This window comes from Leishmania panamensis, assembly GCF_000755165.1.
Source record: "Leishmania panamensis strain MHOM/PA/94/PSC-1 chromosome 24 sequence".
Lineage (NCBI taxonomy): Eukaryota > Euglenozoa > Kinetoplastea > Trypanosomatida > Trypanosomatidae > Leishmania > Leishmania panamensis.
This window is the reverse complement of record NC_025870.1, coordinates 718212-743604: the sequence shown is the minus strand read 5'-3', so window position 1 is coordinate 743604 and position 25393 is coordinate 718212. Positions and strand designations below refer to the sequence as shown.

General features: G+C 61.1%; 9 protein-coding genes across 9 annotated transcripts, besides 1 other annotated feature; all 9 read left to right on the top strand.

Annotated features, from left to right (window-relative positions):
- Window positions 1-269: 269 nt before the first annotated feature.
- LPMP_242020 (hypothetical protein) lies at window positions 270-554 on the top strand (the record flags this gene model as incomplete). Its single annotated transcript, XM_010701239.1, has 1 exon — window positions 270-554. The coding sequence occupies one exon, from the start codon at window positions 270-272 to the stop codon at window positions 552-554; it is 285 nt and encodes a 94-aa protein (XP_010699541.1).
- A 1038-nt stretch (window positions 555-1592) lies between these two features.
- On the top strand, window positions 1593-2372 carry LPMP_242010 (3-oxoacyl-(acyl-carrier protein) reductase, putative; the record flags this gene model as incomplete). Its single annotated transcript, XM_010701238.1, has 1 exon — window positions 1593-2372. One exon carries the CDS (start codon window positions 1593-1595, stop codon window positions 2370-2372), a length of 780 nt encoding a protein of 259 aa, XP_010699540.1.
- A 216-nt stretch (window positions 2373-2588) lies between these two features.
- Window positions 2589-2953: a repeat region.
- A 549-nt stretch (window positions 2954-3502) lies between these two features.
- On the top strand, window positions 3503-7837 carry LPMP_242000 (tubulin folding cofactor D, putative; the record flags this gene model as incomplete). Its single annotated transcript, XM_010701237.1, has 1 exon — window positions 3503-7837. The coding sequence occupies one exon, from the start codon at window positions 3503-3505 to the stop codon at window positions 7835-7837; it is 4335 nt and encodes a 1444-aa protein (XP_010699539.1).
- Window positions 7838-8758: 921 nt separating this feature from the next.
- Window positions 8759-12028, top strand: LPMP_241990 (phosphatidylinositol 3-kinase, putative; the record flags this gene model as incomplete). The annotated part of the gene is made up of 1 exon (XM_010701236.1): window positions 8759-12028. One exon carries the CDS (start codon window positions 8759-8761, stop codon window positions 12026-12028), a length of 3270 nt encoding a protein of 1089 aa, XP_010699538.1.
- Window positions 12029-12648: 620 nt separating this feature from the next.
- LPMP_241980 (hypothetical protein) lies at window positions 12649-14415 on the top strand (the record flags this gene model as incomplete). The annotated part of the gene is made up of 1 exon (XM_010701235.1): window positions 12649-14415. One exon carries the CDS (start codon window positions 12649-12651, stop codon window positions 14413-14415), a length of 1767 nt encoding a protein of 588 aa, XP_010699537.1.
- A 368-nt stretch (window positions 14416-14783) lies between these two features.
- LPMP_241970 (hypothetical protein) lies at window positions 14784-15830 on the top strand (the record flags this gene model as incomplete). Its single annotated transcript, XM_010701234.1, has 1 exon — window positions 14784-15830. The coding sequence occupies one exon, from the start codon at window positions 14784-14786 to the stop codon at window positions 15828-15830; it is 1047 nt and encodes a 348-aa protein (XP_010699536.1).
- A 1038-nt stretch (window positions 15831-16868) lies between these two features.
- Window positions 16869-17669, top strand: LPMP_241960 (STOP axonemal protein, putative; the record flags this gene model as incomplete). The annotated part of the gene is made up of 1 exon (XM_010701233.1): window positions 16869-17669. The coding sequence occupies one exon, from the start codon at window positions 16869-16871 to the stop codon at window positions 17667-17669; it is 801 nt and encodes a 266-aa protein (XP_010699535.1).
- Window positions 17670-18947: 1278 nt separating this feature from the next.
- On the top strand, window positions 18948-21275 carry LPMP_241950 (hypothetical protein; the record flags this gene model as incomplete). The annotated part of the gene is made up of 1 exon (XM_010701232.1): window positions 18948-21275. The coding sequence occupies one exon, from the start codon at window positions 18948-18950 to the stop codon at window positions 21273-21275; it is 2328 nt and encodes a 775-aa protein (XP_010699534.1).
- Window positions 21276-22598: 1323 nt separating this feature from the next.
- LPMP_241940 (hypothetical protein) lies at window positions 22599-25175 on the top strand (the record flags this gene model as incomplete). The annotated part of the gene is made up of 1 exon (XM_010701231.1): window positions 22599-25175. The coding sequence occupies one exon, from the start codon at window positions 22599-22601 to the stop codon at window positions 25173-25175; it is 2577 nt and encodes an 858-aa protein (XP_010699533.1).
- Window positions 25176-25393: the final 218 nt, after the last annotated feature.

Sequence of the window (25393 nt, the reverse complement as noted above, 5' to 3'; positions counted from 1 at the left end):
TCAGGGAAGTGAACACATGGCGGAGGTGAAGTCATTTGGACATCAGCAGCAGTGGCTCCTGAGATCGTTTCGTCTCTCCCCCCTCCCCCACCTGTCTCATCTTTACGCCGTCTACTTCTTCGCCCAACTCCTCCCGCCATTGCTTCCCCACATCACCACCACCACTGCCACCTCAGCTGGAATCCTCTTTTCCACAACAACGGCGTGTTCGTCTATTCCGCCCTTCGATTCTCTGTCACTGGCCTCTCTTCATCTGACCGAAGGCGGCCATGTTTCGAGTTGCGCCGCGCCTCCTTGTCGCCTACACGGCAGCCGACATCCAGGCAAAGCTGGAGTCCAGCGAGGCCCTGAAGCCCATTCAGTCCATTAGTGTTGTCGATGCCAGCGCCGGCTGCGGCAGCTTCTTCAACATTGACATCGTGTCGCCAGCTTTCCAGGGTAAGTCCCTCATTGATCAGCATCGCCTCGTCAACGGCGTGTTGAAGGAGGAAATTAGCGCCATCCACGGCTTCACGCTCAACACCAAGAGCGAGTTGCCAAAGCAACGCCTGTAAGGGTGTCGCTATTGTGCGTTGTGGTGTGTGTGTGTGTGTGTGTGCACTGGTCTGCTAGTGTAGGTGAGGAAGCAGCGTTTCCCTCAGCCGCTCCCCCTCTCTTGTGTTTTTATGGTGTAAAGGCCCTATGGGTGAAAATAGAGTCAGGCAAAGGACAAGGGGGGGATGAAAGGCTTGGTGCATCTCAGGAGAACAACGACAGGTCAGACATGCCGATGGTGAATAAGGCAGTCGAACACGTGCGCCTCTGTGCATCTTCGGCGGTAACGGTAAACGTGTCGAGGGGCCCACGAGCTCATGCCACTCTCGTGTGTTAACGGATGCTTAACCCCTCGGGGAAGTGGGGCCACCGCATTCACTGAAGGCGCCCACCCATGGAGAGGTGGTGGAAATGGTGAAGGCACCACAAACTTCTTTGCTACCCACAGCGACGACGGCGACACGCCTCATCTTTTTTTCGCTGCCCCGTCGCGGCGTAGCGCAGCGCAGACGACAACCTCACCTCACCTCACGCACACACACGCACATCTTCATGTAGGTCCGTAGGGAGGCGCACCTGTCCACCATCGTGGAAAAGAGATCATCATCATCACGATTTCCCCTCCCCCTCCAATTCTCTTCGTTTCTCGCTCTCTCCTTCAGCCTTTCCTCTACGACCAATCAGGCCCGCAGCTCTTCACCACGGCATGTGGCTCGGTTTCTTCTGCTGCCGTTGTTGTCTCAGTACTCATCTTTCGTTTGGCGTGCCGTTTTCCCTCTCTCACAGAGCCTCCTTTCACACTCCCATCCCCCTTGATCGATAGAGAGAGAGAGCGCAGAAACAGCGGCACGGCTACTGGCTGTATTGTGCCGCAGCACTACTAAGGAAGTGCACGGTTGAGCGTGGCCCTTCTCTGCTCTCCGCTCTTCTTCCGTGTTGACTCTCTCTTTCCCCTCACGTTCCTTCGCATCAACATCAGTCTTCTGCAGTGGTGAATTCATCCCTGGTGTATTCTCAAGTCGTTCTCCACCTCTTCTGCTACTGCTGTCCAGAGAGTCATGCAGGCCAAATGCATCCAGTCGATTGCCGGCTGTCCCATCCTGGTGACGGGGGCCGCCTCCGGGCTCGGGGCCGCCACTGCGCGCTTTCTTGCGCAGAACGGTGCCAAGGTGACGCTGGTGGACCGTAACGCGGAGCAGGGCGAACAGGTGGCGAAGGAGATCAACGGCAAGTTCGTTGCCACCGATGTGTGTAGCGAGACAGAGGTACAGGCAGCCATCACAGCAGCGGAGGAATTCGCCCGAAAGCCACTTTTTGGTGCCGTCAACTGCGCCGGCATTTGCCCAGCGGCGAAGGTGGTAGGCAAGAAGGGCGCGCACTCCCTCGACCTCTTCAGCAAGGCCGTGCATGTGAACCTTATCGGTACGTTCAACGTGTGCCGACTGGCCGCGGAAGCAATGCAGAAGAACACTGCGCAGATCGGCGCGGACGAGGACCGCGGCGTTATTGTGAACACTGCAAGCGTGGCAGCCTACGAGGGTCAGATTGGTCAGGCCGCCTACGCGGCCAGCAAGGGCGGCATCGTGAGTATGACGCTGCCGTTAGCTCGCGAGCTTGCTGGGCAGCGCATCCGTGTCAACACCATCTGCCCCGGCATCATGGAGACACCACTGTTACCCCACGACTTAGGGGCGGCGCTGGGGGCAACTGTCCCGTATCCCTCCCGTCTCGGCAGGCCCGAGGAGTTTGCCCACCTGGTCTTTTTCCTCTTCTCGAACCGATACATGAACGGAGAGTGCGTTCGCCTTGACGGAGCAACGCGTATGGCAGCCAAGTAGTGCGTGCACATGCACGTTGGTCTATCTGTGCATGCGTACATGCCTGCACCTCCCCACCACCACCACCCTCACCCTCCGCCATTCGCCTCCGCTTCCTTCATATTTCGTTGTCGCCCGCGCGCTCCCCTTCGTTATCGCAACTGCCTGGTGCGTGTGCGCGCGGTACTACACGGGGCCTGGGCACGCACTTTCACTCACTCCCCTTTTTTCCTCCCTCAGTGTGTCCATCCTTTGCGATACAGCCATGAACTCCACCCCACCTCCACCCCGCAGCGCCAAGCCCTGTCATAGACCCACCGCGTGCGGTGCGAGGCAGCCGTAGGCAGCCAGGGCCTGGCGAGATGCACCCGAGTCCCGCTGACACTCTGCCCCTCTTATGGGGGTGAGGCAAGCGTGCTCCCGGTTGCAGGTCGCCCCGATGCCGCGTCGTCGAGGGCCTGACCGCCGACATCAGTGGAGATGAGTCGCACTGACCTTCCAGCATTGGCAGGGCTATGGGGGCTGTCTGGCTTCCTCAGATTGAGTGTGGGCTATTGGGCCCTGGGATACCGTGCGCAGAGATGCGCCCCCGTCACCAGAGCCTACTTACCCGGAAGATCAACAAGAGCATCGAAACACGCAGGCGGTTGATACTCCCCCACTCGTCTTGGGGATCGACGGCGCGGTGCACTGATTGTTGTGAATGAGTGCTGCGTAAGTGCGTAGCCACTTTGCCTAGGATAGGCAGCGATCGCACGAGAAGCCTTGCAAGGTGGCGCATTACGTCACGAGGCTGAGCTCTGTGTCTGGGTGCCGTGATGTTTGTCAGTCCCCTTTGCTTTTTACCCCCATCTCGCTCGCCACCTTTGCCGCCTCTTACTCGTATGTCACGCTGTCGGTCTCTCACCGCGATGTCCATCACGCCCACAAGCAAGCGGACACATCAACCTGCGCACATTCACACCTTCCCCGACCAGAGAAGGAGCATTGTTAGTGAAATAATTCAGAGAGTTATCAGCTGTAGATCATTCACACTTGCGACTGCACGTCAGAGTAGTGGGTGCGACTCTTCGACCCTCCGCCCCTCTGCCCCCGCCCCCTTCGGCTGCTTCACACACTTCTTTTGCCTGCGTTTCTCACTCCCGCTGCCGATGTCATCACCTCACGTGGGGGAACCAATGGACATGTGGGCCGATGCAAGTGACCCTGCGCCAGTCGCCATGACGGCCAACGCAGACAATGTGCCGGACGCTGAAGAGGAGGTGGCCGCTGCTGCTGGTGCCAACACGCTAGACCACAACGAGGACGAAGAGGGGTGCGGACTGTCGTTCTTCGAGGAGGAGGCAGAGTGTGCCGCGCTGCTCGCCCACGCCGCAGAGCTGCTGCCGCTAGCAAATGACCGGCTATTGCCCTCCATCGGCCAGGAACCGAACGGGGTGGCGGCCATGTTGGAGGAGCGCTTCGCGAAGATCATCGGCCGCTACCAAGACAGCCCGCACCTCTTGCACCCCTACCTGGAGGGGCTGATGAAGCCTCTCGTGGACCTGCTTCTCCGCTACCTGCCCAATGCCACGGAGGTGTGGGCACGTGAGGCAAGGTCGGGAGTAGGAGGGTCGCCCACAACGACTGTGGGGGCTGGCCAAACCTTGCCGTCGTTCGCTGCTGCTGGGGCAGCATCAGCAACACCACCCTCTGCGATGACGACGCAGACGCTGGTGGTGGCGAGTGCACTGGGCCAGGACTTGACCATGTTCGATGCGGACGCCCCCAAGACACCACTGCATGTGGTGTGCAAGGCCCTCTGCAGCGTCATTAAGACTGCTGGCGAGAAGTGCTGCACGAGCCATTTCCCCATCGACGTGGGGCATTACGAAGACGTCTTCTACACGCTTCAGCTGTGGGTGGCCGACGCGGCGCGGCAGCGAGAGTGGGAGGTGCGCTACTGCCTACTGCTGTGGCTTTCGAACCTCGTCCTTGTCCCCTTCTCTTTAGCTCTTATCGACACGAATCACGCCGAGGAAGGCGGCGTCTCGACGGCGACGGAACGGCTATCGCTGTCAGACGCTACCCTTGTCACAGCAAGCCGCTTCCTCGCGGACGCATCCAAGTGCCGCGAGGCGGCTGCCCTCCTCGTCGCTCGCCTGCTCACACGACCCGACAGTGCACGGCACCGGGGACTCTTCTTCAGCTTTGCAACCTTCATTCTGGAGTCCACTTCACACTTCGCGTCGGTGGGTGCTGACCGGGCAGCGGTGGTGGTGCCGCAAGGGGTACCGTGGGCCTTTCTTGCCGAAGGCACGCAGAGCACCTTCACCTCACTTCTGTCGCAGCCCTTCCTACTGCCTGGCGTGCTGCTTACCATTGCGAAGACTGTGAAGCTGGGGAAACGGGAGGAGCTCGTCGGCTTTGCACCGCGCTTGCTGACGTGTGTGGCGACCGTCTATGAGCAACATCTTAACGATAGCCTCCTCTGCAAGACGGCGGTGAAGGTGGGTCAGCGGCTGGTGCTGTGCATGTTGAAGCGCCGCCGGGCCGAGTGGCGCTACAGCCGGCACATCGCCTCCCTCACTGCCAACCTCGGCGTTGCAACTGCCGATGGTGCGGCGGAGCTGAAAACGCAACAGGAGGAGGCAGTGGACAGGGACGACGTCAGCAGCGACAACTACTACGGGCTGGATGGGTGCGAGGAGAACCTTGAGACTGGGATTGGGCTTCTTCTCCAGGCCGTTGGGCATAAAGACACAGTGGTGCGCTGGAGCGCAGCCAAGGGCATCGGCCGTGTCTGCGAACGGCTGCCCGTTGCGTTTGCCAAGGAGGTTATGGAAGCGGTGCTCGAGGTCTTCAGAAATGCACACAGCGATGTCCACTGGCACGGTGGCCTCCTCACAATCGCGGAGCTGTGCCGCCGCAGCCTCGTGGATACAGCGCTGCTGGCAAAGGTGGTGCCGTTGGTTGCCCAAGGCCTGGGGTACGATCTCAGCAGGGGCACCTACAGCGTAGGGGCACACGTGCGGGATGCCGCGTGCTACACATGCTGGTGCGTGGCGCGCGCATACGACGCTGAGGACCTCATCATCCACGTGCGCCAGCTGAGCGTTGCGCTCGTGGTGACGGCGCTTTTCGATCGCGAGGTGAACGTGCGCCGCGCGGCGGCTGCGGCCTTTCAAGAGTGTGTCGGTCGCCTCGGCAACTTCGAGCACGGCATTGAGCTGGTGACCACGGTAGACTTCTTTTCACTCGCCTCGCTGCGGCACGCGTACACGGTAGTGGCGCCGGTGATCGCGCAGTATGACACGTACCGGGATGGGATGCTGCGGGAGCTCGTCGGTACGAAGCTGCTACACTGGGACCGCTATGTGCGCCAGATGGCCGCTACCGCGCTGGGACTCGTTGCGACCCATGAGCCTGCCGCTTCGATTCTCGAGGAAGTGCTGCCGGAACTACTGAGACGAGTTGAGGACACGACGGTGGCGACACGCCATGGTGCCATCCTTGCTATCGCCGAACTCATTCAAAACCTCCCGCCGTCCATGTGGAACGAGGCTCACATACTGCAGTTCACTGGTATACTGACAACTCTCGAGGCAGCTCGCGGCTTTAGCGCACGCGGTGGCGCGTACATCCGACAAGCGTGCTGCGCCATGCTCCAAGCCATTGCTGGTCAGTTCCTCGCGCTGCCGAGGACGATGGAGGTGAGCCGAGTGGGTGGTCGGGTAGAAAAGGTGCTCACCCTCGCCGTTATCTTTTCCTTTCTCAAGGACACATGGGACAATATTTTAGAGTGGGTACAACATACCGCGGCAGACACCTTCTGCGCGGTGGCGCAGGCGTACTTCGTGACGTTTCTCCCATCCTTTCACGGCAAGGTGTTGACGGAGCTGTACGAGGGCTGCGTGTTCGAGCAGCGTGTCCTACGTCGGCGTGGCTTCCTCGCCGCTGTCGGCGGGTTGCCTGCGACGCTGCTGAATGCACCGTGGACGCCAGGGGCTGCGACGAGTGCGGAGGGCGCTACCAGCGGCGTGTCAGTTCCTCTGGCATTCGAAACGTTTCTCCCAGTGCTGCAGCGTGCCTCGTTGTTGAGTCCTGAGGACCTAAAGAACCCGGAGCTGGCGGACGCTCATGTGCGCCGCAACGCGGCTCGCGCCCTCGCGCGGGTGGTTGTCCGCATAGACCCCGCCGCGCCAACCGTGACGCCGTCATGGTACACCGCCGTGATGGAGGGCACGGTGCTGCAAGCGCTGCAGGACTACGCGACGGACAAGCGCGGTGACGTCGGTTCGTTTGTGCGGCTGGCAGTGCTTGAAGGACTTCCCTCTTTGCTGACGTACGGCCTCACGGCTGCTGCGGCAGTCCGACTCTGCACGGCGGCTACGGAGCTACGTGTGCTGCAAGGCGTGGTGCGATGCGTCTTGGAGAAGCTCGACCGAGTACGGGCCGTGGCAGGAGGTGTACTGGCGCGCTTGTTGCTGGACAAGCCGTACGACAATGCGTTTTGGGCCGAGGGGAATGGCAAAGATGAGGGTCTGAGCGACTATGAACTCAGTATTAAGGCAGAGGTATCGCTGCTCCGTGCGCACCTTCGGCACTTGGTGACCCGCCGTGGCGGCGAAGAGAGCGGCGCTGATGGAGACGGAAGCGAGCTCCTCGCCTGGCATAATACACAGCAGGTCATCAGCTGCATTGGTCCGTTCGTGCTGACGCACTGCCCTGTAAGCCTCGCCCACGCCGCGATGGAGGGTCTCGTCGTCTCTGCGGGTGACCTCTCCGAGCACGTGCGCAGGACAGCTGCAGCGGCGCTGCTCAGCGCTTTCCATGGTGACCATACGACTACGGCTGACGTCTCAGGCGCCTTGCCGCAGCGCCTCTCTGCGTGTCTCATGACCGTCCTTGTAGCCCACGAGCACGAGGAGCGCATGCTGAAGCCGGCCAGCCGTGTGCTTGACCTGCTCATCAACGAGGGGGTCTTTGCTGTCGAGCAGCACCGCGCAGTGCTGGAGATGCTGCGAAAGGAGCTGAAGCACTTTGCGCTGAACATCATGGTGCTTCTGGCAATGGTGCCTCTGCTGACGAACGTGTGCCGCAGCCCTGACGTCGAGGTGCGGCGCAGTGCGTGGACGCTTGCGCTGACAATGATTGCCAGCCGTTACCCCAAGGTGCGGGCCAAGGTGGCCACAGACCTTTATGCATCACTGCTTGTGTTGACTTCCGGGGCGTTCGCCCCAGCGGGCCTCCCACTGGAGGGATGCAGGCGCGCAATGGAACATCTCATGCTCGTGCAGTGGGACAGCAACGACGCCACACGCACGCGGGCTGCGCGCAACAAGCTGTACAGCATGCTGGAGATTGATCCGCCTGTCGCTCGAGCAGCCAACGTCGGGGAGTCGGCGAGCGAAGACGCGCAGCGAGGCTCCATGCAGCCGGCGCGGGACCACCGGGGTGCGGTGGCCGCCACGTACAAGTCGCTCGTGCAGGAGACCGGCTACTGAGTCGACTAGAAGAGGGGCTCATGCGCTGCTGTGTATGACATCTTTGAAGCCCGACTACCGGTGGTGCCCATAACATTTGGTGGTTGCCTCTGCTGCGGATGTCTGTTCTTGCGCGGATGCACGCGGCTTTATGCGCACCGCGTGCATCCTCCGTTCACCATCGCCCCCTCGCCTTTCTCCGACCTTTTGCTTTGCTGTGTAAAAACTCACACGCGCATAGGCGACGCCCAGGCCGCCCCCCCCCCCCTCCCTCTCTCTCTCCCCCCACCTAATAAATAACGGTTGTCTCCGTAAGAAGCAGCAATGGCGTGCGCAGACATCACTGCCTCTGATGACCCTGGCGGTGCCTTTGGTGTACATGGGACGGCCCAGCGATGGGGTAGGCTGCGGCCGCCTCATGTTGGCGCCGCTGTTTAGGCCGCCAACCGTCCTCTTCGTCTGCAGCTCCGTTTATTCCGCTCGCGGTATATTTCAGACGTTCTTCCCCGCACCCTTCCAACTCCTCATCCCTCTCTCCTCTTCCGCCGGTATCTTTCCTCGTCTTCAAGCGCCACCCCTCCCTCCCATCCCTGGCTACACGCAGCTAAGCTCTCACAGGTCGTTTGAAAAACGATTAGTGTTCCGTGAGAGTGCGCACTCTCCGTAACGGACGACTACGTCCTCGCTGCCTCGACGCGCACCACCATGGCTACGCAAGTCCCCGCAGCAACGCTTCTTCTACGCACGCGCGCTGTCTGACATCCCTCACGATACGCCATTTCTTCTCTCTTTTCGCTTATTGGTGCACAAAGTTCACTTATCTCCCTTTTCCCATCTTGCGCGGCTCCTACCCTTGCCTCGCTCAGCTTTCTTTCATCGCTTTGTCGTAGCAGCGCTGGGTCCACTTACCTCTCTTGCTTACCACCTCTACACGCGTCCCCCATGACATCGACAAGTGTGGCGTTGATTGCGAGTGTCCTGCGGCAGCCTCGCATAGGCGATGATCTGCAGTGGGTACGCTACGACGCACCGTTTCGCACCGCACAGGACTACGCAGCGGCCGAGTACCTCTATCGACTGCGCTTGTGCTCGTTGCGGTTGATGAGTTCCTTCTTGTCGCCCTCCCTGCTCCGCACAGGCTCGGTGAGCAAGGTGACGCACATGCTCCCCCACTACCCTGTCCAGATAACTGCCCAACTCGTCTACATGGATGAGCCACTGAGCCCTGTCGTGGAGTCAGCGGCCGTGTACGCGTCTGCTGCAACCCCGCTGCCGTTGTCATTCCCTGTCGACGGCAACACAGACACACACGAGGAGATGGAGGTGATTTACACGTTTGCCGATGAGTGGCTTATCTTTCCGCTAGAGCTGTGTGATGTGCCACTCGATGCTCGCTGCGAGCTGCATCTCTGGCATACGGATACGCGTATCGCAGTGGCCGCCTTTCACGTCTACTCTGTGGCAGGAGAACTGTGCGTGGGCCAACGGCAGCTGACGCTAAGCCCATGCGGCGCGACGCCAAGCAACCAGCAGGTGTGGAGCACTTCTACGCACGCCTCTGGGCTTCTAGATGACTTTCACCGCGGCATGATACCACCCATTCCATGGCTGGACACGTTGTCCATCCAGCAACTGGAGGCTGTGCATGCACGGAACGGCAACGCCGCCATCCGCAGGGGAAGTTCACAGTCAGCTAAAGACCCTGGCGACCCCCCGGCAGCGATATTGACGCTGTACCTTCCAGCGGCCACCACCGCCGTGTTCTTCGAGCCTGCCGTGGCGCGCGTGTCCGACGACATGCAGAGCCTGCTACAGCGCGGCGACACTGCAGACAACGTCTGCGGCGTCACTCAGCGTCCCTTTCCTGATCAGTACACCTTCTTCAAGGAGCACAACCTCTGCGAGGCTAAGGCAGCCATCACGTCCAAGACGCAGTACCTGCTGACCGACAGCAGCGCCCCTCCCGGGCCGAAGGAGCGCCACCAGCTCGCCAGCCTCTTGCGGCGTCCGCCAATTCAACTAGACAAAGGCACCGGGGCCATGATGGCAGGTGCCGGCGCCGGAGGTGTCGGCGGTGGGCGGTTGGAGGAGACGCGCTTACTGTGGAAGTACCGTCACTTCATATGCCGCGACGGCAAATACTTCCTGCCATTCATGCGGTGCGTCGACTGGGCCAACACCCACTCCAGCGAGCGGCGCGCCGCCTGTGCCCTCATCCATCAGTGGGCGAGACCAGCCTTTGCGGATGTACTGGCGTGCCTCAGCTTCTACTTTGACCATGTGGCGCCGGTGCGCCAGTACGCCGTGCGCCTGCTGCGCAAAGAGAGCGATGGGCGGCTGTGCCACCTCGCCTTTCAGCTCGTGCAGGCGGTGCGGTATGACTCAGCGGAGGCGGAGCTGGCCAACTTCTTGGTGGAGCGCGCCGTGGGGCGCTGGGAGCTGTGCAGCACCATCTACACCCTGCTCTCGGTGGAGGTGGCGCTGGAGCGGCGTCGCGGCGTGAGCGCTGTGGGGAAGGCAAACGATGACAGGCACGGCGGCGCGGCCCTCTTCGAGCCGCTGCTGAAGCGCTTAGCGGAGCGGTTGGCACAGCAGTGTCCGCACTTCGAAACGCGGATTCGCCAGCAGCACGCGATGCACCGGGTGCTGCAGCTGCTGAGCCGCCAGCTGCAACATAGCTCACTAGATCGCCTGGGGAAGACGACGCTGGGCAACAAGCTTATTGCAAAGCAGGCGTGCGGCCTGCGTGCCCTCTTCTCCTCTGTGCATCACGGCAGCTCGTCCAGGAGAAGTGGGAACGCGAGCTTTAGCAGCAGCCTGATGGCGCACTCCTCGGCTGGGGTGCGGGAAGAGCACTCGATGGGCTCCACCAGCACCGGCGATGGCAACCAGGAGGCTGACGCGAACGGTTGCGGTGACGGCAGTGTCATCGAGACAAGTGACATGGACAGCGCTGCCGATGATGAGCTCCGGTCTTTGCGCCTTCCATCTCTATCACTACAGCCCCAGGGAGGTGCTTCCCGGTCGCCTCAGCGACAGAACGGTGCCCAGCAGCAGCACCGAAACCGCCAAGCCTCAGCCGTTGACGTGCTGGACTGCTATGGCGTCACAACGCTCGCCACGCACCCCGGTATCCCGATCACGGGCCTCCTTCACGACTCGCTGTACATCTTCAAGAGCGCCAAGCTGCCGATGCAGCTCACTTTCACGGCCCTGCAGCCAGCAGGCCTTGCATGCAGCGGCGAGCGAGGGAGCGAGTTGCCCTGCGGTGCTTCGCCGTCTCCCTGCGTGCTGACACCCCTCGCGATGCAGCCCGCACCGTCGCAGCAGCGCAAAGGCGAGCTGCAAGGAATGAGCAGCTGCTGCGACGGTGCCAGCACAGCAGCTGCGACGGCGGAGCAGGCAGGCAACTTTCTTGGGACCGGGGAAAACGAGACAGTGCCTCTGGCGATGATGTACAAGTACGACGACGACATCCGGCAAGACCAACTCATTGTGCAACTTATACGCCTTATGGACGACCTCCTACAGCGAGATGGATTGCAGCTCTACCTGACACCCTATCGCGTGATTGCCACCGGCCCGAATGAGGGTCTTGTCGAAATTGTGCCGCGTGTGACGACGTTCCTCAGCGTTCAGCGTGACGTACTCAAGTACCTGCGCGTGTACAACAGCACGGCGGAGCTGCTGCGGCAAGCGATGGACCGCTACACGCGCAGTTTCGCAGGCTATTGCGTCATCACCTTTGTCCTTGGCATCGGCGACCGGCATTTGGAAAATATCCTCATCACGCAGGATGGCCGGTTGCTGCACATCGACTTCGGCTACGTACTGGGCAACGACCCAAAGCCGTTTCCGCCACCCATGAAGATCAACCGTGAGATGGTGGAAGTGCTTGGAGGACCACAGAGCACTGGCTTCACCGAGTTCAAGCTGTACTGCTGCAGCGCGTACAACACACTGCGCAAGCACGCCCCGCTACTACTTCACATACTGCTGCTCTGCGCCCACACGGAGGGCATGCCGCAGGTAACCGGGGAGGGTGGCGACCCCCGCGTGAACCTGCTGAAGGTGCAGGAGAAGCTGCGGCTTGACCTGACCAACGCCCAGGCGACGCAGTACCTGCAGAACGTGATCGCCGACAGCGTTGGCTCTCTCTTTACAAACCTCTGGGACGTCCTGCACGCCGCTGCGCAGGCTACCCGCGGTTGACTGCGGTACCCTGCACCCCCTGCTGTCTCTGCACCTGTGCTCCTTTATGTTGTGAGCGCACGTGGGCAGCCGAGGCACAGAGAGAGAGAGAGAAAGAGAGACGAAAGACAACGGTAAGGCATCAACCCACAGCCTTTGCCACGTAACACCGCTCACACACGCCAAGCCGCTGGTGCTGCCGGCAAGTGTAGTACGACGAGGTTTTGGGGAAGGAAGGGTCTGCACAAGTGCGCCTGGCTTTCCCTTCCTCCCTCCCCCTCCTTGCGTGTGCGTGTATGTGAAACCTCGGCCGGGGATGACATCCGCCATGTGAGCCTCCTTCTCCTCCTCTGCTCCTCTTCTCGCTCATTCTCCTTACCTTTGACAACCACCGACGAGGTCGCACACGTACACACAGAGGGGTACTTCACCTCCCTCTCCCTCCCCCTCCCTGCGGTAGTAAGCCCACAGTGACGCATACACACACACACATACACGTACGCGCACAGTTGTGCCACAGTTTGGTCTCTTATTCGTCTTGTGCACTTCCCTCACCCCCTCTCCTCCAGTGGAAGCCTCACACTGCAGCCTAGTGCGTGGCTACCCCTTCACTCCACCCCCCTTTCCTTGTTCCACTAGTAATGAAGCGCGACAGCAACGGTGACACGGCAGATGCTCACCACCCCGCCCTGGCGTTTCACCGCGAAGTGCTAATCATTCAGCAGTGGACCAAGATACGCCGCGATTTTCTACAGGCACTGGAGGCCGTGGCCGCAAGTGGAGTTGTGCAGTGGCGAGAGCCCCGCAAGCTGTGGCGCCACGCCCAGGAGGCGCTGGGCAAGTGGATCCTCTCCCAGGTAGCACGCGTGCACCTACCGGCGCCAGACGCACTGCATGACGGCCGCAGTCAATGCACATCCTCTGTGGCGCGCCTCCTAGAGGCCGAGATCCGCTTCTTCCCTTCGGCAGACCAGCTGCGGCGTGTCATGGTCAACACACGTGGCGAACACGTGCCATGCGCTGCGGCGACAGGTAGCAGTCCCATGGAGGGCAGGCAAGAGCTGCGCACCTACGATGAGCAGCTGGTACGGGACTTGTCCTTGAAGTCCAACGGCACACACGACCCGGCTGCCGTAGCCGCGCTGGTGCAACTCGTGAAGGACTTCTTCCTCGCCAAGCGCTGCGTCGCCGCTGCCGAGGCCATCGAGGCCGGCATGCAAGGCGTCACCCCGACCCAGGCCCTGAAGCCTCGTATCCGCCGCCTTGAAGCCACTGACCCGCAGCGCACCCCTCAGCAGCAGCGCATCGCCGGCCCCATCGCCGAGGTGTCAGTGCAGTGGCCGCGTCACTGGCGTCGAGAGCAGTGCCGCGACTGCCCGCCTGTGTCGCTACCGTGGGCGGCAATGGAGAAATTGCGAATGTGCTATGACTTTTTCTCCGAGGCATCCGAGCAGGCGCACTACCCCACAACCGTACTCTCTGCGGACGCACGTCAGCATCGTTTCCACCTGCGCGCCGCCACCGTCATTCTCCGCTACGAGGGCGGTCTTGCGACGGGAAGCCTCCAACTCTGCGCTGACACGCGACTGAAGCAGCATCTGCACGCGGCTGGCTATCATGTCATGGACCTCTGTGCGTCGCCAATCAACGCGTACATGAAGGTGCCGCAGCCCGGCAGGTTCAAAGGCGCTGCCTCCGACACCGATGACGCCGGGGCCAAGGAGGTGCCGAATCATTTCTGCTCGGCCTTCTACGACACTGACCAGTACTTCGGCAGCATAGGCAGCGCCGTCGCTGTCGACCCGCAGCGCATTTACGCCGACGCGGTGATCAACCCAGAGGGTAGGCCCTTGCTTCTTACATTGGACGTACCGTACGACGAAGACTTGTGCGAGCTGCTCTTTCAGAAGCTCGTCCGCGACATGCGCAGCGCAACGGCGGGCGGCGGTGCAGTAGCGGCGGCAGTGGTGGACTACGTCTTGGTGCTGCCACTGTGGTGGGATATTCACATGAAGATTGAGAAGCGCTTGTTTGGCGGCACCGGTGCGGCGAAAGGGCTGTCCTCCTCCTCTTCTGCGGATCCCCTCCATATTGCACAGCTCGTGCAGGAGCGGGCAGCGATGCTGCGAGAAGGGCACACTGTTCCATATAGCTGGCCAGAGGCCCTCGCCGCCGCCGCCGGTGACGCGCGCACTGCCACAGCGGCGGCGTCAGGAGCGTGGGTGTGCTTTGACGGCCTCTTCATCGATGACGACTACGGCTACTTCTGCGCTGCGACGAACAAATGGCTCCACGGTGTAACAGCGACGGAGGTAATTGGGTTGGCGCAACCTCGCGCGTCGCCTCCGCTGAAGATGGCGTTAGACTCGTTCTACACCGTGCCCACGGTCTCTCCGCCTTCCACGTGAGAAGGCGGCATCGCCATAGCGCCACAGAGAGAGACACAGACAAACAAAGCAGCCAAAGTCTTAAGGGAACTCGTAAGGGGGTGGGGGCGTGGGCAAACAACATGGCCCCTCGTGTACGGAGAGAAGACGACAGATGCAGTGCCGCTCTCTCCTCCGTGGGGATAACTCCCTCGCCTCCTCTCATGGACCTCGTCTCGTGCAGGTCATCTCCTCTACTTTTCCCGTCTCATACCTCGCTTGCCTCCTGCCCAGAAGCATCACACAGTTTTGCCCTTCCCTCTTTCCCCTTCTCTCTCGGGGCTCGTCCACAGACGCATACTCGAAGTCTCCTTCTCTTTCGCGCCCATACTAACGTCATCGCCATCGCCATGGGGTACGGTGGTCCGCGGATCGAGTTTTACACCGCCAACCAGTACAGCAACTACGCTGCAGCAATCGATCGCGAAAACGCAGCACGTGTGCAGAGTATCTTGCGGAGACGCAACGGACCAGCAGAGCAAGAAGAGCAACGGCAGCGCGAGGAAGCATTCCGCGCGTACGAGCGGGCGCAGGGTGACGAGGTTGCACGTGCACATGCCAAAGAAGCCGAGGCGCTCGAGCAGCGCCGCATCAAAGATGAGCGCGCGCAGCGGCAGCTGGCGAACAAGACGTCTCGTCGCCCCTTCACCACCGTCGAGGTCACCTTACGTCGCAGACGTCACACCCACCTCTGCCGCCTCGCTGAGCCGCGCAAGTACCCGGAAGCAATGATTGGCAGTGCTATGCCGCACCAGGGCGGACGCGATGGGAAGCTGCCTACGCTGGGACGCAACGATGCCGTGTACTGCGCCGGCGTGGATCGCGACCGCATCGTCCCATCACGGCCGGTACTTCAATGCACAACGCCTCCTTGGGTAGGGAGCTACAGCACTCATCACGGTCCCCATGAGCTGGAGGCGCAGATGGCGAAGGAGGCTACGGCGTACTACTGCGCACGCCCCGCACCTCAGCGAAGCGCTAGCGAGCAAGCTATGCGGCAGCAAACGCTTCAGGGTATTGCCGCAGAGCACGCGGTGGCGGCCCAGCAGTCAAGCACTGACGTCGGCACTGCTGAAGCATTCCGCGAGGAGGTGAGAAGCAGTGCGGCGGACGTGGCGCAGCAGCATGGAATAGGCTTGAACTACGTAGATGACGATGCAAGGTCCATCTTCAGCCATGGCTCCTCGAACGGGCCCATCGCGGCCACTGGTAACATGCATCTGAGCACCTCCTCCACTAAGGTCAGCGTTCAACTGCACCTTAGTCGCTACGGTGGCGCCATGACAGCGCGGCGGCCGCAGCAGCCTGCCAAGGCGGCAGCGTTGGAGAAAATGTCTCTACCTGAGCTAGCCGAGCGTCTTGTGACCATCCAGATCCCTACATCGGTAGTTCAATAGCGTAACAGCAGTCGGGGGCGCGAACGCCTGCGGCGGATCTTTCTTTCTTTGTATCTCTTCTCGCTCATGTACAGCAGCTCCCTCTGCGCCCTTCACTCTCTTTCGGTCCTCTCCCCTCAACTTACTGTGCACCCTTCGCCTGTCTGTGCACGCGTCTGCGTGTGCGTGTGTATGTAGTGTTACCACCTCGCTCTTGAGCTCTACGTTGAGTTTATGCGCATATTCTCTTTGTCAAAATGTGTTTTTGCCCTTCGCCATCTCCCATCACGGGTGGTGGACAAAGCTACAACGTCCATGCGTCATGCTGCGTCCATCTCCCGAACGCCTTCTCCACCTCCCAACTCCCTCCCCCGCCGCCTCCTCCTGCGTCATTCGTACGATGAGCCGGCGGGGGCGGAAAGCGCCTTTGCGTATACATCTCTGCCGTGCGTCTGTGTGCTGACCTCATCACCAGTGAGGCAGCGCGTCGCTATCGATGTACAGCGCCGAAGGGCAGATCGATGAAGGAGAAGCCGCATACGTATGGTTGCCGGCAGGTACGAGCGAACCGCTAAATTGCAACAGCACATCCATTCCCTCTCTCACGCACTCCTCTCTCTCCCTCTTCTTTTCTAATCCCACCATGCGGCATTACAAGTTCAGTCTCCTGTAGAACAGCTGACCCTCACACCCGCACGCGCTCTGTCCGTCTGTCCCTCGCTACTTCGTCTCCTCCTCCCACTAACCCCACATTTTTATTCCCCTCCCCCTCTTACCCTTCGTCGATACAGCGTACACCGATAGGCGCCTATTATACGCACGTGTGTGCGCAGTCGCTGACGCACGAACTCCCCCATCCCCTTTCTCCTTTGCCACACAAACACTTCTCGCTCTGCGCTTTCTTTGTCGTCTTCTCCCTCTCCCCCTTCGCTGCCTCGTCCTCCACGTGTGTGTGTGCGTGTGTGACCCCCACGTCGTACTCAGGTTCATACACCGGCCTCCACTTGGGCCCCACGCGATCCTTTCCTCTTACAAGAAGGACAGCACCTCTTCGGCATCATGACGCAGCTTCATTCTGTCGCCAGCCTTGACTACGGCGATGGCCGCACTTGTGTGTGCCGCATCTGCGAGTGTGGCAAGCACCAGTGCCCCGGCATCCACATTCCGTTCGTTGGGGATACGACCTACCGCGATGAGTACGTTGGCAAGAACATCGAGCGGGAGCGACCGCGCAGGGCCCGCCAGACGGTGTTCCCGGTCAAGGCAGAGCCCGGCCACTTCAAAACGACAAACCAGGAGGCAGCGGACTTGCTGAAGGGCAAGGATCTGCGCCCGGCGGAGTCCTACAAGCCCCGAGAGGCTGCAGCAGCGCCGTTACCCTTTGAGGGTACGACAACCAACCGCGCCGACTTCCCAGGCTGGATGCCCGATTACAACCGTGCCAAGCGCAAGGAGAACCCGCTCCCGAAGCTGCCAGGCACATACGCGACGACAAAGGGGGCGATGGAGGAACCGGTCCGTGACCTGGTGGCGCAGGGTAAGCTGCCAAAGCCGCCAAAGAGCTTCAAGGCAGACGACACCCTGCAGAATAGCCTCCCCTTCGACGGCATTACGAACTACACAGCGGAGTACCAGCCGAAGGAGGTGCCGATGACGCGCAGCGCCTGCCGCGACACCCAGACCGCCGCCCTGCCTGAAAACCGCGACTTCCAGACCACAGCATCCATGGCGTACCAGGTGCCGCCGATGCACATGCGCCACGACTGCCCAGCAGCCTTCGTGCCGGTGCGCCCTGCCTCGCGCGATGGGCACATCAAGCACTCCGTCTACAATATCCCCTCTGGCGACACCATGTACTAGCATGCACAAGCGCAGGCACCTACGAGTGTGCGGGTGTGTCTCTGTTATTTTCCTACCAGATTTTCTCCAGTGTGTATATATATATGTGTGTGTGTGTATCCTTCACGTGCTTCGATGTCCACTGATGTATTCAACCCCTCTCCCCCCTTCACGTCTCTCTTTTTCTCTCCCTCTTTCGCTCTGCGAGTGTGTGTGGATGTGTGTGAGAGTCTGCCTGTCGGTGCAGGGACTCACCACTACAGTCCTTACCCCGCACCCCCCCCCCGCACCACCACCGCCGCTTTCCCCTTCGCCTTGTCGCTGCCGTCGTGGTTGCATCGCGCACACCTCTTTTACGTGGCAATCCGCAAAACAGCAACGCCAGGCATCGCTCGGATACCCCCATGCACCCTCTGCACATCTCCTGCTCGGGGTGGGTGTGTATTCGCGCGTGCGTACTTCTCACACCGTATTGTGGGGAGCACTACCCCTCTTCTCGTTTTGACGTTGCGCTTCCCTCTGTTCTCCGCTTCCTCCCCAAATCTTCTCAGCCCCGCTGTGTGTGTGTGTGTGTGTGAACGTGTGTTGAATGAATGGGGAGGTCAGTGATACGCATGAGATGAACGAGAGGGAAAAGGTGTGTGGGTGTGTACAAACATGAAGGACACAAAAAGAGCGAGAAATGATCAGGCGGTTAGCATCCCGACACCAATGTCAGAGCGAAGGGACGCAGCACCTCGCTGACGACAAGAGGTGCGTGCGTACCTCATGAAGCCCTGCTCCATCACATCACCCGCCTCCCTACATTTGCGCTACTTGCGGGAGTGAGCAGAAGTGTCCCTCTTTCTATCGCTGTGTGGGCTGAGGGGGCCAGGGAAGAGACATAACAGAGTCTTTTCCCCACCCTCTTTCTCTCCTGTATGGCCTGGGTTACCTGCTCACCAGCCCGCACACAGAGGCGCATGCCAACACACAAATACTCTGAGCACTCCACTTCTTCATGTAGCTCTCTCTCTCTAACCTCTCTCTTCTCCTTTCCCTCTCCCCCCCCCCACACACACACATGTGCACGCGGCAGCAACACCAGCAGCAGCGGCAGCGGCAGTACAAACGGGCGTCAGCAATGGGTGAGAGGCCATCGACTCACCAGCAGTCCGCCCCACCTCTCTCTTCCCTCTCCTACGCTCTTTTCTCTCCCTGTGACCTTAACGCATAGAAGGTAACCTCTAAGAGTCCCCTCCCACTCCTCCTCCCCCACCAACTCCTCGCACACGCACACACCAACGTCACACAGAGGCCATGCGCTCGAATGGTGCCGTGCACATCGGCAACGACGTCTTCCTTGCTGTCACGCGCGATGTGACGGATAAAGCATTTCTCTTCTCTAGCTCCTTCCCACCAAGGGAGCAACTGGCGCCACTCCCGTTGAACCGCAAAACGCGCTTCCACCCACACGCCTCCCTGGCATGCAGTGGGGCGGAGCTCAACCGGTATGCCGAGTCCTCAGCGAGGGTGGGGTATCCCACGGAGTACGGTAGTGACAGGGAAGCGGAATTTGTCGCCGACGCGTCCACACCGCTGTTCCATCACTCCGCGCACGCCTCTCCTGACGGTCGCAAGATCGCCTTCATCAGCAATGTCCGCCGTTACCACTACATTATGGACATTTCCGTTGTGCCGGCGGCGGTTTGTGAGCTGGAGATGCCCGAGGTAGTGCAGAGCGTGTGCTGGCACACCGTGGAGTACCACGCGCTGTGTGTGCTATTTACTTCGGGCAACCTGACCATCTACGACACGGACCAATCTTACTTGGGTGTCACTGTGCCGCGGCACCGTCGTATCACACTGCGACCAGCCATTGAGCGCGCCCTCGCTGAAGCCGAGGCGTATGAGCACCCCTTTCCTGCGACCCGGTCGACGTCATCAGCGGCAGTTCGTCTTGCCAAGAACGCACCCGCTTCAGACAACAAGGGGTCGCAGAGTACGCGCCCCAAGCCTCTGGCAGGGGAAATCAGTACCCCACGTCGATCGACTGCGTCACCGGCGCATGCCACCACCACAGCGGCAACGGACGTTCGCTCCATAACCCACCACAGCGGCGACGCGGATAGTCAGGCACAGGCGGCCTCATACCGAGTGAACCACGCGAAGAGCCTAACCAGCGGTATGATCGCTACTGCGAGCCACATCGCCCACTCACCGCGTCACGCCGTACCAGCGGGTACCGGCCATGGCGAGGTTCTACCACTTTCTGGCACCGACAAAGTCAGTGAGGAAGGCACTACCTCGCCCCCGCCCAGCCCCAAGCCCGCGACATTGCCCACCTCGCAGCTGGACCTTGTGGGCATGTACGCGCTGCCGCCAACGGAGAACATCCCTGCTATTCTTCTTCTTCTAAGCAGCAGCGGCGACGTGTACGCAGTGCACCTCAGGGACGACTGCCTTCCAGTGGTCGCGGCGGCCGAGGCCACCAATGATGGCCGAGCTCACACGTGCGAAGAGGAGGCGCTGCGGAAAGCCGAGGTGGCCACGGTCTCGCTGAACGTGGAGGTGCATCATCTCATCTCTGGAGACGACACCGTTGCAGCCGAGGACGAGGCGCTCGCCGTTGCCGGCTGCCTGGTCGACATGGAAGCTGGCACGCACGCTGTGTTTTTCTGCACCGCCAACGGGCTAGTCAAGGGCGCGTGGGTGAGTGGGCAGGACCTGCTGGCCCGCCACCGTGTCGCTCACGTGCGCGCTGCTGGCCGGCCGAACATATCCTTCACGCTGCATACCAGTGACTCCTTGGGCGTGCGGGCCTCTCTCGCTCCATCCGCTCCACCCATCACGCACGGCGCAAGCATGACCCTCTCACAGAACGTGTGCGTCATGCGCAGTGGCGCCTCAGGGGAGGTGACGTTTGTTATAGCGTTTCCGCACTGGGATCGGCGGCGGCAGGGGTGGACGTGCTGGCGTCCTCCCTGCTCCGATGCGCAAGAACGGGCACGCAAAGAAGCAGCACTGCCGCTGGTGAGCACTGACGCTGCTCCACCGCCGCCCATCGTGCTGCGCCTGCCCTACGACACAAGCGACGCGAGCGTTGCTGTCGGGTGCACTGAACTCGCACTGGTGCCGGAGGTGTCCGTGATGGACGGCTCGTGTAGGCGGCGCAACATCCTGGCAATAAGTCTCGCTACACTGCTGCGGTCCGCGCTGTACGCCCGTTGTGGCAAACTGCAGCTGCACCCCTCTGCCGGTTCCGACGCAACATCACGTCTGCGCGATCCTCAGCCTGTTGTGCTTGACATGCTCAACGCCCTGCCAGAGTGTCACCGCCTCTGGCTGCGCGGTTTTCCACAGGCGGAGATAAGTGCAGCGACACTTGACCTCGTTAGGCGCATCGAAGAGCTCAGTAGCGACATGAATCGCCGCGAAGCGGTGCAGGCGCAGCGGCGGCAGCGGATCGCAGCGAGGCTTGCCGGACTCGAGGGTCGCGTCGCTGAGATGGACGGTAAGCTAACGCAGTGGCACCAGACTATCCTCGACGGCATTGTGCACCGCCGTGGTGGTGAAGCCTTCCGCACAGCCAACGAGCGCCTGGGGAAGGTGTTCACCATGTTGAATGAGCTCGAGCAGAGGTTGTAGTGCACGCATATGTGTCGATGTGCTCGTCTGGCTCCGCGCCAAGACTGTGCATCGGCCACCCTCCCGCTGCCTCCCATCCCGTGGGGCGGGCGCTGCAGGTGAGGCGCATAGGCAGGAGAAGAGGACATGTGGGCGCAAGGCGGATGCTCCGCTGTGGTCGACGCGGTGCCAAGGGGGCGGGGGGGGCCATAACGCTGCTGGAGGGATGCACAACACATTCAATGCCGCCCTGCCCCCTCCCCGTCCGTATGCGTGTGCTATGGTCGGGACGGTGCTGCTGTTATCGCCAAGCTCCATCAGCCAGAGGGGGAGAGATGTGTGGTTGGTGTGCCAAAGAAGTGCGCGTGCGCGCCCATCAGATGGAAGCAACAGAAAGAGAAAGAGGCGCGCTATGTCCGCGTGGGTGGGTGTGTGGAGAAGACTAGAGAAGGTGCTGTGCTCGGACCATTACACAATCCCACACGCCTACAGAGAGAGGAGAGAAGAGAGCGGCGCAGGGGTGACGGTCGCCTGTGATGACTCTGTGGGATGGGCTGCTTGTGAGACCCGCTCCTAAACTCACCTAACTTCTGCATAAGTCTGCGCACACACAAACACCCTCCATAGAGGCATACACCTGCAGTCGCAGCAATACCCCTGGGAAGACACTAGATGGCCAAGTCGCCGTTGTCTGTGTCACCGCCTCCTCCCCCTCCCCCACTCTCCCCCTCTCTTCTCCCTCGCTCGCTCCCAAAAGATACGACCGCATAGACCGCCTTTTGGTGGGCCAACCTTCAAGAAGGGGGGAGGGGCAACGAGAGAGACTCTGCATGTGCGGAAGTCGCCTCTCTCTCTCTCTCTCCGCCTCCATCCTCGCTTTCGGTTGCCGTTGAAGAAGAGCTTCAAGTGATTTGCATCGCTGCGGCAGGTCTGGCACTCGTTCGCCCTGGCACTCAACCCACAGACTCATTCCCTCGCTTGCTTTTTGTGTTAGCTCTTTCGATGAGCGGCCTGGGCAAACCATCTTCCCATCCCTCTACAGAGGTGTCGAACGTCACAGTGGTGCTCCGGGCATCGCCACTGCACGATGGCTGGGCTGCTGAACGACGCCCGTCGTCTGCGCAGGCGACAACCCCCAAGTACTCTTCACTATTGTCCTCAGACTCGAACTCCTCTGCACCTGGCGCAGAAGAGACGTCACAGCACTGCAGCCGGCACTCGTCTATCACGCGGGTGTCGGCGCACTCCACGCACACGTCCCGGAAGCCTGGCGCCGCCACGACAGTCGCCAATGGGGCGGTAACCGAAGCCGTCTCGTCAGCCGTCACAACACCAGAGGTGCAGATGGTGGCTGACTTGAAGAGCGAACTGTATCACGTGACCCGAAGTCTCGTTCAAGCACGCCAGCTGGCACGCACAAGCGACGAAACATGCGCTGAACTGCGTCGACGCTGTCAAGGCCTAGAGATTGATAAGCGAGCGCTGGAGGAGTCGCAGGAGCGACTGCAGGCGCGCCAGGCGCAGACGGAGGAACAGCGCCGCGACACGGCAAAGGCAAAGCTGGCACTGCTCTCCTTGACCGCCGAGCGTGACGAGCTGTCAGCCAAGGTGCAAGAAGCCTGGGACCGCGTTGCAGAGCTGAGTGCCGCGCTGCGCCAGCGAGAGGACGAAATGCAAAGGCTGCAGACGGACATTACGGCTGCCCAGCACAGCAACGAACTCACTGTGCAGCAGCACTCCCAAGTGGAGCACCAGCTGCGCATCCTGCAGGAGCAGCTTCGCGTGCATCAGGTGGACGAGCACGCCAGCACTACGTCACGGCAGCGACTGTCAGCGGCTCTTCAAAGCGCGTTGGAGCGCCTTGCCGGACTGCTCAGCAACGTGGCCTACGACTATCAACAAAGCCTTGCATACGAGAGCCAAGACAGGGAGGAGGCCATTGCGAGCGGGATGTTCGCGTGCATCACTCCGCACACTAAGGCAGCCCGCGACAAGATCGCCAGTACCGAACACCATGCCGACAGCACCCCACACGTCTTGCTCTTCCCTGCCAACTCTCATTCAGCTAGCACACCCACTGAGTTCACGCTCGTGGAGACGCAGCCGCTGCGATGGGACGCCTCAGCAGGTGAAAGTACGCGTGTGCATGCTGAGAGTGTACTGCACAGCGCAGAGGCTGAGGTGTTAGGAGACCTGTGGAGAACAGAGCGACTTTCGCCGTCGCTATCAGCACCGTCGCAGAACGAGCTGAACAAGGTGCCTGCGAACACTTACCATGATCCTGCTGCCATCACACCACCACAGCGGTGTCCTCCCTCGCCATTCAGCCCACGCCAGGGACTCGTGCAGAGCCACCCCCTAAGCACATCACAGGATGCAGTCGGGAGGACAGAGGCAGCGTCGCAGCTATCCGCCATCGCGGCTGTGGCAGACGAGGCAAGCCTGCGCACCGCCCTCACACCCCTGTTGCTCGCACTAAAGCACGTCGCCGCGATGCTGAGCAACGTACGACACGAGCGGCGGCGCTGGGTGGCGGAGGCAACGCACTTCAAACAGCGCTACGAGGAGATGCAGCATCAGCTGGAAGCAGCGCAACACGCGTTCGTGTCACAGGAAAACCAGGCGGAGGTGTCGCGCGGATGCATCGGCGCGCTGCAACGACGCGTGGAGCAGGCCGAGGCCGCTTTGCTGGAGTGCCGTGACGAAGACATGCGCCGCCGTGAACGTTTGGCGCAGACGCTCAAGTGCGCGGAGGACTGGGCACTTATTCAACACTCGGTCGAACTGCTCCAGGTTCGCGAGAGCGAGCTCAGCAAGGACCTCCAGCAACTGCAGGAGCAGCGGCAGGCGACCTCGGCCGTCAGCGTTGAGTGCGTGGAGCCAGCTGCTTGCGAGGCGCCGGCGGAGGTGCGGTACCAGCAGCTCAATCAGCGATACCGCACCTTAAAGGAGTGGGCGGGGACGGCGTGGTCGGCGGCAAGTCGCGAGTTACCGCAACCGCAGTCAAGTGAGTGCCACGCGCGTATCGACACGCCCGCCGCGCCTTTGACAGTGCAGTCCTCCTTATCATTGCCGCCGCCACTGCCACCACAACCGCCAGCTGGGCACGAGGCGGTGTCAGCTCCCCTTGGTTCCCCTCCCACCGCCACCAACGCAGCCGTTCCAGTCGCAGAGCAGAGCCGTTCTCCCTTAACGTGGCTGTACCGCTCCTTGATACCACCCGCAACGGTGTCTGTTTCTCATCGGTGCAGCGAGGGGGTGAGGGACCCTGATGTGTCGCCGACGCACACAAGCAAAGATGAATGTGGAGGCGACGCCAGCACTGCACTCCGCAAAGGGGCGTCTGCATCGCCTACCGTGGCGAATGGCAAGAGGAACACGCTCGTTCAGCTGCGTGCTGGGCAAACGTCGTCGCCACCCCCCTTCACCACCTCTGCCGAAATGGAGAGTCATACGTACGCTCGCGCCTACGCCCAGGCACCCTTTCCACATGCCAACGCGCCCGCGATCAACGGAGTCTCTGGCCCGCCACGCTCCACCACACCACCGAACACAGCGTACCCAGTTCCGCTAAACGGCCTCTCATCCACGACGGCGCGTCCGGGCAAGGGTAGCAGCGCACGTAATGCTCAAAGCATGCTGCTGGCGTCGGTCGACCGTGATCAGGGTCACTCGTGGCCGAGTGTCTCTGCAACTCATGTCACCCCCTCACCGCCGCAATCCTCAACAGGGCACTATGCTATCAGTAGTGCCATCACCTCCCACGACGTTCACCGACCCTACGTGAGCGAAGACGCTGACCTCGGCGCCGTTGATGGCGCGGTAGACTATTCGTCTATGTTCGCTACTGAGGTGCTACATGTGATCGAGGCGTTGGATCGACGCGTCTCTGGCGCTCTCGACCGAACCCCACATGCGTAGAGGAGCAAAGACGCGGACGAGGCCACGCTCAGCCACTCGCCTCTACCCTTCCGCCACATGTCCGTTGATTTCGCCTTTCTCCTCTTTCTGGTCTCTCGCTTAGCAGGGCTCTGCGTATTATGGTGGATGTCCCGGGCAGCCAGTGTGTGTGTGTGTGTGTGTGTGTGTGTGTATGCGTGTGTGGGGGGTGGGTGGGTGTGCGCACGCCGCCCCCTGAC